We start from the raw sequence: 14,094 nt of genomic DNA, 5'->3' as shown, positions 1-14,094 counted from the left end.
AGAGATGATGATGATGGAAATACGTGAAGAGATGCGAATACAAAAATTGAAGCCGACGCACTCGTTCGGACTTTATAAAAAATCATTTCCTTGGAAACTTACCTCCTGACCACTGCGTTCCACACTTAATTCCGCGAAACTTTATGTGCCAACGTCAGCAGGACTGGATCACGTTCAAGATAGATCACATGCTTGCGTGCGTGTGTGTGTGTTTGTGTGTGTTGTGTGTGTTTGTCTGTGTTGTGTGTGTTTGTATCATAGACTTCTTTATATAGTAAAAAAAAGTATATTATATAGATGTCCATGGTTTGTATGTGTGCTGGTTTATGCTTGGCTTTTGTGTAAGCATGTGTGTTTCTGACTGTGTGTGCGTGTGTGTGTGTGTGTGTGACTGCATGTGTGTGACTGTGTTTTCAGCGAACATACACACCTTCTTACGTGGAGAAAATTCGAAATTAAATAGAGTGATTATTATTCCGACTTTCCAGTGTAACCCTCCTGAGGGAGAACGTTTATTATTTTAAATTCAACATCTAAGCATTCAATACTGGATAGTTAAAAGGAAACTGAAAAATGTTTTAATATAAATGGATTTGTAAACTGGAACGCATTCACATACGAGACTAAAAACTGGAATATAATCTGAATACAATAAAATACAATCTACATATAGAAACATACAAACGAACGAATAAACAAACGAGTAGAGACAAATGAACATACAAACAAACAAAAAAAACTATTTCGTAATCTCACAAACTTACTTACAACATACACAACGATACACACACATACATACACAACGATACACACACATACAATCACATGCACAAACACATACACAACGATACAAACACACAGACAATCACATAGACAAACACATACACAACGATACAAACACACAGACAAACGCACATACAAAGCACACTTTTTTTCTAATTGCCAAAAGTAACGACGCGTGAAATAGCTGAATGAATGTAAATCAAGAGTTTCTCATTGACAGACATATTCAACATCCTTAATGTGCGTGCGTGCGTGTGCGTGTGTTTTAGTTGCATTTAACGATGAAATTGTACTTTTGTATGTGTATATGTTTGTTTGTATTTTGGATGTTTCTGTATGTATATGTGATTTTATTTATGAGTCAGTATGTTTGTCTATCACAAGTGCATGCTTTTTATGTTTGTGTGTATTTGTGTGTTGTTGTTGTTGTGTGTTTGTATATAAACGTTAAAAGGTGCGTGTGAATGTGCGTGTGAATGTGAACTGTTATCATTTTGTTTGTTTGTTTTTGTAATATTTTGTCGTTAGTGCACATGTACTTATGTGTGGCTGTGCATGTACTCGTGTATGAGTGCGCCTGTACTTGTTTCAGTGTGTTTGCATTGCGGGTTCAATTTTTAAGCATGTTGGTTGTTTATTGTATTGCGAGTTTATAGTGCAAATAAATTTTGCCGGTTAATATGTATACACACGCACACACACACACATTTATTTATACATACACACACATACACACGCACACAGACACACACACTTATGTGCTCGCAGTATATATACGTACACAGATATGTATTTATAAAAATTGTTTTACTTTATGCATGAAATAATGAAAGAAATAAACAATTCATTCGCACTTGGAAATTCAATTGCATGCATGATATACAACAATGATGTCAACTCTGTTGTGTGTGTGTGTGTGGTGTGTTGTGTGTGTGTATGTGGTGTGTATGTGGTGTGTGTGGTATGTGTGTGTGGTGTGTGCGTGTGCGCGCACGGTGTTTTTTGATGTAAGTGAAGGATAAATAGATGTGTGAAAAAATAAACCACTTATATATAGTGAACAACACATGCGCACACACGCACACACACACATGCACAAACACATTTACACAAACTCACACGCGCACACACAAACGCACAACTAAATATGGAAACATAATTATACAAGTTTATTTGTATTCCGGATTTTGTGGGCCAGCATTGCACATGATGATGCTAATTTTTGTTGGAAGGTTTCCAGTGCTGAGAAGAAGATCTGAGGTTGAAAGGGCAGAAATAAATGGCTGGGTGAGTGAAATGTTTCTACACGTGTCATCGTTATTATGTATGGCGTGATGGCTCAATGGTTAAAGGCGCCTGGTCTTGCTATTGCAATGACTAGGTTCGAATACAAAGAGATCTCCACCTATCATATGCAATTTGTATGATGCGTGGTTTGAACGCGTATTCATATAAGCTGTGTGTGTTTGTCGTTGAAACCTCTAAAGCAAACGCATAAGAGAGAGTAACTTTTAACCTTTATGTGTTGTATAACCATCTTCGTCACAGTCAATTTTAACATCGTCGTCATTTTCTTGGTCGTCGTCATCGTCATCTTCATCAGTTTGGCTGTGCGTCATCATCTTTATCAGTACAATTGTGTATCATCATCGTCGTCATCATCAATATCATCTTCAGCAACAGTGGCAGCTTTATCTGAAGCATCATTGTCATCATGGTCATCACTATCGTCATCCTTATCATCATCATCATCATCGTTATCATCTTTATCATCATTCTAACCGACAAGATAATTTTCATCTTAAAGGCATTAATTCTCCTCTCTCCTCATTTCTTTCAACACATTCATCTCCGTCAACTTCTTCCCAAACATTTTATAGATATTATCGAGTCGACATTATCATCATCATCTCATCATCGTCATCATCATCGTTATCATCATCTCATTATCATCATTATCATCATCATCACCGTCATCATTGGCTTCATCATGATATTGAAGCTGATGGCTGAGAGGTGATGAATTAAGATGATGATGAATTATCATTTAGATGATGATGATGACAACAACGAAGATGATAATGATGATGACGATGATGATGATGACGATGATGATTGTGTGATGATGAAAAGAATGATGATGAGAATGATGAGGATGATGATGATGACGATGTCGGTAAAAGCATACAAATCTCACGGACCACCCACCCATCGACTAATTCTTATACATCCTGTTCTTACAATACCTCCAGAATGCTGCTTGCTTCATCAATCATTCAACCACCATCATCATCATTGCCATCATCATCATCGCCAACATCATCATCACCATCATCATCATCGCCAACATCATCACTCTACTTTGCGATAATGATAAAGGTGGTGATGACAACAATACGTAATGACAACGGTTATGTTGATGATGATGAAGATGTTGATAATAATAACTGTGGTAATGATGATGGTGGTGATGATGATGATGACGAAAGATGAAGATAATGATAACGGTGGTAACGATGATGATGATGATGATAACGATGACAATGTTGATGATGACGATAATGATAACGTTCACAATAATGATGATGACGTCCACAACCATGATTATATAGAAACTCCTCCAAGCAATATAATTTCTTTTTTTTTTAAATTTCTCGCTAAATCTGTTACTTCGCATGGTAGCAGAATCGGATGAAAATATGAGAGTGTGTTATGATGATGGTGACGACGATGGTGATGATGACGACGACGACGATGGTGAGTGACGATGATGATGATGATGATGATGATGGCGCGGAGAATTAAAAAACACTTATTGCAAATTAATTGAAAAAAAAATAACAATCATTAAATAATTATATCAACTAAGAAGAAAACTTTTAAGAAATATATAAATGAAAGATGCTAGATGAACTACAGGGCCAGAGATGTTAAGAAAAATATTTAGTGACAAACAGACAAAAAGATGGACATGAAAGAAAGAAAGAGAGAGAGGAGAAGGAGAAAGAGAAGAAAGAGAATGAGAAATAGAAAAAGATTGAACGAAAAATACTGGAAAAACGAGTCTACGTTTTATGAATGATATTGGTAGATTTGTTGGATGGTGATTAATGAATTTTAAAAGGGCGGGAGAATTGATTGCTACGTGTAAAAAATCTCGCAATAATAGAAAACAAATAATTCATCATTTTCGTCGTCATCATCTTCATCATCATTTTCATCATCATCATCTTTATCATCATCGTCGTCATCATTTTCTTCTTCTTCTTCTTCTTCATCATCATCAACATCCTCATCATCATGTATTTGCTCACCTCTCACCAAACACAACAACAAAAACATCATCATCATATCATCATCAGCAGCACCGTCATCATTACCATCACCACAATCACTATCATCATCATCAACATCAATAGCAGTTTCACAATTGACTGATGTCGTTATTCTAATCATTAACGAAAAATTATATTTTTTATTGTTGTTAATTTATCGTCATAATAATAACAATAATAATGATAACAATAATGCAACAAATAATAATGAAATATTATAATTTAATAATCATAATAACAATTGAAATATTATTAACAGTAATATTAAAAACAAAGCAATATCAATATATTTAATCTTAATTTAAACTAAACTGGGACTAAAGTAACAAACCTCAAATGGAGAGCGAGAATAATTATTTCATACCTTTCCGTTCTGTTCTTCGCTATTTTTACTGTGTTGCCCATGTCAACAAAGACAACAAAAATAACATTGTTACAAACAACTATATTGTTGTTGTTGTCGTTATTAATTCTTCTTCTTTTTTTCTTCTTCTTCTTCTTGTTATTATTATTTTTATTTGTCTTTCTACTGACGTCATCGTAACACAGCCGTCGAAATGGCCATTAGTCGTAACCCGGCAATAAAACGGCATGCCAGGATGAACCGACCGATGAACAAACAATGAGTGAATGAACAACAAACAAACAGAGTGAACGATGAATGGATAATGAACAAACGTGAAAGAACATAACATGAGTGATCGTCGAACATAAACAACAAAATACATGGATGAACAATAGATGAATAAACAACAATGAATGCATGCACCAAAAATAAACACGAATGAACACGAAACAAACATGAATGAACATCTAGTGACCATCAACCTATCTTGAATAATTAATATTTATCACGTGCTTCGGCCATTTTCTTTCTTGTCTATATCAAAAAAAATATAACTGCTTTGATCTGAGGAAAGCAGGGCGAAATAGAAACACATATTCACACATATTCACATATTCACACACGCACACACATGCACGCACACACACGCACATATTCACACACACAAACACACACGCACACATACACGCACACACAAGCACACAAAATTATTATTAATAAAATAATTGAGAATTTAATTCCATTAGTAATAAGGCTCAGTACATTCCCTTCATCTTAAGAATTATTAGCAGTCGTTACTCATCCATTCCTTACATCACTCTATCATTCATTTTTTCTTCCTCCGTTTGTTCCTTCTTTCCTTCCTTCCGTTTTCGCATTCACGCATTAATATTTTCATTCATCCGTTACATCGTTCGTACGTTCATTCATCCTTTCATCCATTCTATCATTCTTCGTTCTTGTGGGTATCATCATCAGCATTATTTTTTAAACTACCTACATTGTTTTAGTATATATTGCTATTATTATTTTTTTAATTGCAAATTTTTTTTATTCTTCATAATGCAACTCTGTAAAACGCCATTTGATGAATCTGGCAACAAATTAAAAAGCGGATTCCACAAAAAAAAATTTTTTTAAATTGTTTTCTGTAGAATCCGCTTTTTGATTTGTTGACAGTTTCAATAGATTGGTCCAACTTTTTCAAAGTAAGACCAAAAAAAAATGTTTTATTACACTTCGTTTTTTTCTCATAGTCACCGCGTCGTTAACAACGTGTCTTTCTTAACTTAAATTCAGCTGATGTTCGCTTGAAGATGTAATCATTTCGTTATCATTGTAGTGCTCTTCCATCATGGTCATTTGTCACTCTTAAGTCATCATCATTGTATCATAATCATCATTGTATCATAATCCTAATTATCATTAACGTAGTATCATCACCGTAGCCATGTCACTATATTCATTTTCGTTGAATCATCGTTATAGCCATTATCATCGTTAATAACAAAGTTGTTATAGTATCATCACTATTATCACTATCACTATCGTTGTTTAACCCCCATCAATGCTTTTCTTTTTTTTGACAGTCTAGTTATACCTGGTCATCAAAGTAACATAACATTATCATATCACTGCAAATAATACTACTATCAATAATACTATCATTATTATTATTACTAATATAATTATTATTATTATTATTTTTATTATTAAAAATAAACATGTGCTATTCAACTGCAGCTCAGCATCGGCATTGGGTAGATACACAACAAGACACAACAAAATTTTAGCAATAATCCACGACAAGTTAAAATCATGTGCCAACCCAGACGTCTCCATTTTTGCTGATCTTGAGACAGGCGATTTTCAACCACCATCACGCTTATTCAAGACATTGCGACCAGACATCGCATTACTACGCGGCGAAACTTTGGAAATTCTGGAGTTGACAGTCTGCCATGTGACTAACTTCTCCAACTCTAAAAACTACAAACAATCAAAATACTCTAATAGCTTGAAAAATAATTTAAACGACGACTTAAAACATTTAAAAATAACAATAAATACATTTGAAATATCTACTTTAAGTCTTTTTAAAAAATTTAATCTTTCGCTAATAAATATTATTTGAACTGATTATTTTTGCAATAACCTTATAAACTCTGCCGCATCATTGTCGTACGCTATCTATTGCGACAGAAATGTGAAATGAATCAATTTTAAAACTAATTAACTCTGGTCGTACTTTCTCGATTCGGATCTCAGATTAATACTCTATTTATTGCATTTGACACTATTTTATTTCATTATTTTATTCTACTTGTACTTTAATTTTCATTGTTTTTTATTGCTGAATAAAAGATCGTTCTCATAGAAAAATTTATATAGCGTCTTTTTTATAGAGCTACCCAAAGGTACCCAACAGACATAACCGAAAAATTTTGTCAATTCAAGTGACCATTTAGAATGATAACAAATAATAAGTAACAAAAAATAAAATATAACAACAATAATAACAACAAACAAACACACACACAACACACACACATATTATATATATACAAAACATATCATCTTAAGCATCAAACAGACGCATCATTATATCGTAACATTACCAAACAATCACATCTTTACATTGCAACATAATCACTCAACGCCACATTGTCATCGTCACGTAATCACTCCACCACAACATTAACAAACACATTACAAAATCACACCACTAAAAAACTGACCACCGTGACAGCTGCAACGACTCGTCACATCAAAACAACAACGACGCATCATTATAATAATTACATCAACGTGCAAAACATCAACGACTCATTAATATCAAATGTTTGAAAAAAAGAGTTTTTTTAGGCCTGACAGTTTTTTCCAGTTTAAAAACGCACACGCACTTACACGCACACATGCACCACACGCACACGCACACACACGCACACACGCACCACACGCACACCACACGCACACATACACCACACGCATGTATCAACAAGACGTGATGCTATTTTTGCGCTGTCAACAATTTTCTCACTTCATAATTAATCTAAATTAGACGTATGTTGACAGGCGTACACGCCTACCCATGCACACACACACGCACACGTACTTACGCATGCACATACACAAACGCATTCGCACGTACTTACGCACGCAAACCTATTTACACGTACACACACATATGCACACACATTCATATACATACACACACATACACGTACGTGCACGCACACACACAAACTAGAACTCGGATACAGATAAACATGCAATCACACACGAATGTTAGGAACATAAATATAGACATACTCAGGCGCACACACACAGGTAGAAACACACACACACGTACACACACACATACACACACACATACACACGCACATACACACACATAGTTCGAAATGTGAGCAGTGGTTATTTTGTTGTCACCGAGTTATTGTAAACATTTTCATACGTTTCATACATTGTTTGAGTTGTTTGGATGTTAAACTGTTGCTCATGGATCACCTTCCTGGCAACATTTTAAAATTACTTCAACGTTTCAAAAGAAAGTTGTTCACATTTTTGACTCGTTTGTTTTTGAGTCTCTAATTTTGAGTTATAATCTCCTTAATCCACACTAATCACCACAATTTATACTAATCATCACAATCCACAGTAATCACTACAATTTACACTAATTATCACAATCCACATTAATCACCGCAATCCACACTAATCACTGCAATCCACACTAATCACCACAATCCACGCTAATCACCACAATCCACGCTAATCACCACAATCCACACTAATCACCGCAATCCACACTAATCACCACAATTTACACTAATCACCACAATCCACGCTAATCACCACAATCCACGCTAATCACCACAATCCACACTAATCACCACAATCCACACTAATCATTTAATCGGGCCACGTTTTTAATTTTCATCCGTTTAAATGTTTATACGAATGTGGCAAGTCAGAAAGCCTGAATGCAATTTGATAATTATTAAATGTTTTAACTTTTGTAGGTGTTGAAAAAATCACTCTCAATACTTAGTCTAAAATGTAAAATATCAGTTTTCAGCTAAACTATTTTTCAAAAAGTTACTATAATGTACGTTTGTCACTTCATATATATTTTTATAAAAATCTCTATTTAGTATTTACCAGAACTATCATCCAATCCGACACACGCATTGAATTTTATAGTCGGGGAACTCTTTGCATTCGAACACACTCACTGCGACAGAGGTGTTAGGCCCCATTCAACCATTACCCAATTGCACCGCCCGTCTATGCAACACATATGTATATATCATTCTGAAATTACTTCCAAACGAATCAGTAACAGTATAAATCCCCAACACACACCAACACACACATACCACACACAAACACGTACACACAAGCACGTACACACAAACACGTACACACAAGCACGTACACACAAACACATACACACAAACACGCACACACACGCACATATACTCGAATAATTTCAAAACTACAGACTAGAACTCAAACTCACTCACGCACGCACGCAAGCATACATACATGTGGGTGGACTGAACGTGCTTATAAGAACCATATAGACAGGACATACGATGATATAAATGAGATAATGATAGTGTACAAACACACACACACAAGTCATCTACGTTAAAACAAAGTTGTATGCTAAGTTGCGTGTACAACATAATAATAACGCTTGCATTGAATACCGTGCACTTTTTTGTATCGTCTTTGATCAGGGCGATATGATTTGGTATAACTTATTAGATGGTCGGCGGTGGTATTCACGCGCGGTGATGCGGTGTGTCACTGTATACGTGCGTTCATGAAATAGCAACAGAATTGTCTGCGTGCGTGTGTGCGTGTGTGTTTTTGTTTCACTGGTAGTTATTATAGGTGGGCTTGTCATTAATATTATGTATTCAAACACCTGCACGCACAAACACACGCACACAGACACGCATAGTGCATGTGTAATTATAAAAATAGTAGCAAACTTGTGAGTTTCATAACCTGCCAGTGACGAGACATTTCGAAACATTTCGAAACATTTCGAGACATTTCGAAACATTTCGAGACATTTCGAAACATTGCAAGTATGTTATGAAACGGCATATTATTTGCTAATTGAAGGTTGCAGAATGGATGGGAAGATGAATAAATGAATGAACGAATGAATGAATAGATGAATGGATAGATGGATAGATGAACAACAACTACACGAGAAACAAGGCTTTTGTAGAATCCGCTTTTTAATTTCTAATGTTGATAATTATTCACCAGTGCCACCAACATCAACTGCTGCTGCATTACTCAGCAACAAAATTATAACAACAACAAAACAACAAACTTTGACGAATGCCCAAGAAGCAACATCAAAACAATTCTTCAACTTGAAATGTTAACAACCGCTAAACCAACATAAGCACTATCAACAATATAAAACAACAACATCACAACAACAAATGCAATAAAAACAACAATAAAAATAACAACAACAACAAGCCTGGAAACACAGAAATACTAACAACAACAACAACATCTAAATAAACACCAGTTACAGCAACAACAACAACAAAAACATCTGAACAAGACAGGGCAAAAAATGCATGCATGCACATTGGACACGGTCATAAAGCATGTACGATAATAAAACCATGTATTAACCTAACAACTGCCTTCTTCTTCCTCCTGCTGTTGCTGTTGTTGATGATGTTGTTGTTGCTGTTGTTGATGTTATAGTTGTTCCTTTTGTTGTTGTTGACATTTTGTAGTTGTCACTTTTTGAGACTTTTGCTGTTGTTTGAGTTTGTTGATGGTGTTGTTGCGGTCCAAAATTTTAATGCAGCTCGAGAAAACTTTTTCCTTTTGCTGTTGTTTTTGTTGTTGTTGATGTAATGAATAAATGTTGTTGTTGTTGATGTTAGCGACGTTGTTGTTGTTGACATATTATTCAAAGATTGTTGTTGTTGTTTAAAATACTTTTGTTAATAATGGTAATAATAAATGTCAACGTTGATGAAGTTGATAAGCACGGTGGCAACAAATTGTTGTTGTTGTAATTGTTGTTGATGTAATTGTTGTTGTGAATATTGCTGTAGTTGATGTTCCAATTTGTGCTGTAATTGATGTTGTTGTAAATTAAAGTTTGTCGCAAGTTAGAATTTTTTTTCTAGGTTGGCAACAATTAGGATGTTCATTTTATTGTAGATGGAATTGTTGTTGTTGTTGTTGTTGATATTTTTGTTTATGTGATTGTTAATAGTGTCATTATCGTTGTTTTTGTTATTGTTGTTGGCATTGATTGTTGATGATGATGTCATAGTTGTAAATTAGGATAATTAGGTCAACTTTTCTTCTTGTTGTTGCTATTGTTGATTTTGTTGATGTCTTCATCCACGAACGCGTTGTTGATGTTGTTGTTGAAATTGTTGTGGCGATTATGACGTCATTCATAATGTCGTTCATTATTTGCTGGCGTCATTTAAATTTAATGCCTTTTATTTTTTTCTCTTCCAAATTGACAACACGATTTATCATAATAATGAGAACATCCTTTTGTTTTGTTTTTTTTAAAACATACATTGTAATTATAAAGTTAAATTAATAAAACTTATAATGTAAGTTATATAGATATTCTACAATGCTCGCCATACATTTTAAATGGGAACAAAGAGAAATAGAATCAGCATTAAATTATGTTCAAATCGTGTTTCTATCACAGTAAATTGCGTAAGATGACGATACTACGGAATTAATTAAACTTCTATGAAAAGGGTCAGACCAAATAAAATTGATTAATGATAGTTTAAAATATTTAAAAAAACCTAGCGGAATATAATAATAATAATAATAATAATAATAATAATAACAATCTTCGATTTTATTATTATTAATAATATTATTATTACTATTACTATTGCTATTATTACTATTACAATTGCTATTATGGAACAGGATGAAACATGAGAGCTGGCAGAATTTTTCTAGCTTACTGTTTTATTTACTTTAATCGAGTTTTATGTGATTTTATGGTATAAAAATTGGTTTGAAAGTTTAAGTTAATTATGGCGAATAAATTGATATTAATTTCTCCTAACTTTAGATATTCATACTATTTAATTATAATTTTAAACCTAATTCTAATTGTAAATGCAACTAAATGTCCATATTGTTTTAAAAACTTTGCTAAACTTAGCAGCCACTCCTGGCGCTGTACAAAATCTACTTCAATAAGTTATAGTAACAATAGTATACATTCAACCCAAAGCGACAATATTTTAATATCTCCAAACTTACTCGTTGATAATTTAAATAACAATAATATTGCTAATATGGATAATAATTTAAGTATCTGTTGTTGCGGTAAACGTTGTAAAGGGAGAAAGGGCCTACGGATGCACCAACGCTCGTGCAAAATGTGTAAAAGTTTAAATTCGGCAAAACCTCCAGAAGACCCAGAAGAAAATTTAAACTTGTCGTCATCTCCAACGCACCAGCAGACGTCTCCGCCGACATCAGCATCAACAAATATCGCTACGACAGAAACACAACAACCGTCATCTCCTCCACATCAACAGGCATCTTCGCCGTCACCAACATCACAAATTATCGTCAAGACAGAAGTATCACTCCCAGGGATAAAACTACCCAAAACAACAGCACAGTGGGTAGAAGCCAATGCATACTTCCAGTCGCAAAGAACAGCCCTGCCAAACATCGTCAACATTAATAACTTCACCGCCAATCTACAGTCACTAATATACAATTATTTTGCATCAACATACGGCACATTAAAACAAAAAACAAATTCAACAACAAAATCCGACATACCAACCAACAAATTAAAATCAGAACTAAAACAACTCAAACTATTAGGCCGTAACAACCACAATTTCGACACACAAATTATCACGTTAAGCCGTCAAATAAGAGCAAAAATATCGTCATCAAAAGCATCAAAAATTGGGAAAATACTCGACATCACAAGCCAATTAAAAAATAAATTTTGGCCAACGTGTGAAAAACTACTCAAACCGACGTGTAGTTTGCTACCTATGTTTAACGTCGAAAAATGTAAAGAGTTTTTCCACAACATTTTGAATGATCCATGTCGTAATAAATACTGCTTGCCAAATTGGATTCAAACTTTGCCAAACCCATCAATTGCTTGCAATATCAATCCTCCAACATATAATGAAATATTCTCAATTATCCGAAAATGCAAGTCGAGAGCTTCTCCTTGCCCATTGGATCAGATGTCAATAATTATCTTGAAAAAATGTCCAATACTCCGCACAATCCTTCATCAGTTACTGGTTGAATGTTGGAAAACATCGTCGATCCCTTCCTGCTGGAGAAAAGGTCTGACAATTTTAATTCACAAAAAGGGTGACGCCAGCGACCCATCAAATTTCAGGCCAATAACACTTCAACCAGTATTCTATAAAATCTTTTCAACATTCATTAACAATAGAATATACAAATATCTTGATCAAAACAACTTAATCAATAAAAACATACAAAAAGGATTTTTCCCCAAGGTTGACGGTGTAGCTGAACACACGCAACTACTAACTCATCTACTAAAAGATGCCAAAAGACACCAGAGAACAATCATTGTCACCCTCTTAGATCTACGCAATGCATTTGGTGAGGTCAGCCATGATCTAATTCCATCTGTTTTAAGCTACCATCACATCCCAACCAAGGTCAGCAATCTGATTAGATCAATATACGCCGATTACTCGATAAATGTATCGGTGTGCAACAAACTAACCTCACCAATCCAAGTTAAACGAGGTGTTCTACAGGGTGACCCCGGTTCTCCTTTACTATTTAACCTTTGTTTCAACCCATTAATGAAAATATTAGAAGCGAAAGAATTTCAACAATGTGGATATATATGGGGACCTACAGCCAAACTAAAATCCAGAGGTTGGCTTCAATTTGCTGACGATTCAGCAATCATCTCAAGCAGTTCAGAAGGAGCCCAGAAACTAATCGATCTTAATCAAGCCTGGTGTAAATGGACAGGTATGAAGTTAAGAATAGATAAATGCTGTACGTTTGGGATGCGAAAGCTCGATGGCAAATATGAACAATTTTTGCCTCAGTTAACAATCGACGATGCAACAATTCCCCAGATCAAAATGAACGATCACTTTACGTACTTAGGAGTCATTTACGACTTTGAAGGTAAGAACACTAAAGAAAAAGATGATTTGTACAATAAAGTCAGAGTTATGCTGCAAAAGATTGGGAGACTAGATACGACAGTTCAATGGAAGCTTGAAATTCTTAGACGCTTCGTTCCTTCTCAATTATCATTTGAACTCCGTGCCTACAATATATCACTGACTTGGATTGAAAACACTCTGGACCGCCTCGTGACAGAAACGGTAAGAGAATGGTTATCTTTACCTATCAGCAGTTGTATCGCTGAAATGATTTCACTGCCATATAAAATTGGAGGTCTCAACATAAAAGCGTTCAAGCAGCACGCCGAACTACTAAGAATGAGACTCCGCTGGTGCTTCAAACTAAACTCCAACGAAGAAATAAGAACACTTTGGAGTGAATCTTGCAAGGCGTACAGAAATATTGACAACCTTATTCCAG

General features: G+C 34.7%; 1 protein-coding gene across 1 annotated transcript in view; it reads left to right on the top strand.

Annotated features, from left to right (window-relative positions):
- Nucleotides 1-11,891: 11,891 nt before the first annotated feature.
- Nucleotides 11,892-14,094, top strand: part of HELRODRAFT_169559 (hypothetical protein) — a gene marked incomplete at both ends in the record, with an annotated part of 4,550 nt that continues 2,347 nt past the window's right edge. The window contains one exon of the mRNA XM_009015405.1: nt 11,892-12,798. Within this exon, the coding sequence (XP_009013653.1) occupies nt 11,892-12,798 (907 nt within the window). The remainder of the gene's footprint in view (nt 12,799-14,094) is intronic.

This window comes from Helobdella robusta (genome assembly GCF_000326865.2).
Source record: "Helobdella robusta unplaced genomic scaffold HELROscaffold_16, whole genome shotgun sequence".
Lineage (NCBI taxonomy): Eukaryota > Metazoa > Annelida > Clitellata > Rhynchobdellida > Glossiphoniidae > Helobdella > Helobdella robusta.
Note: the sequence above shows the minus strand (reverse complement) of the source record. Positions and strands in the feature narration are given on the sequence as shown.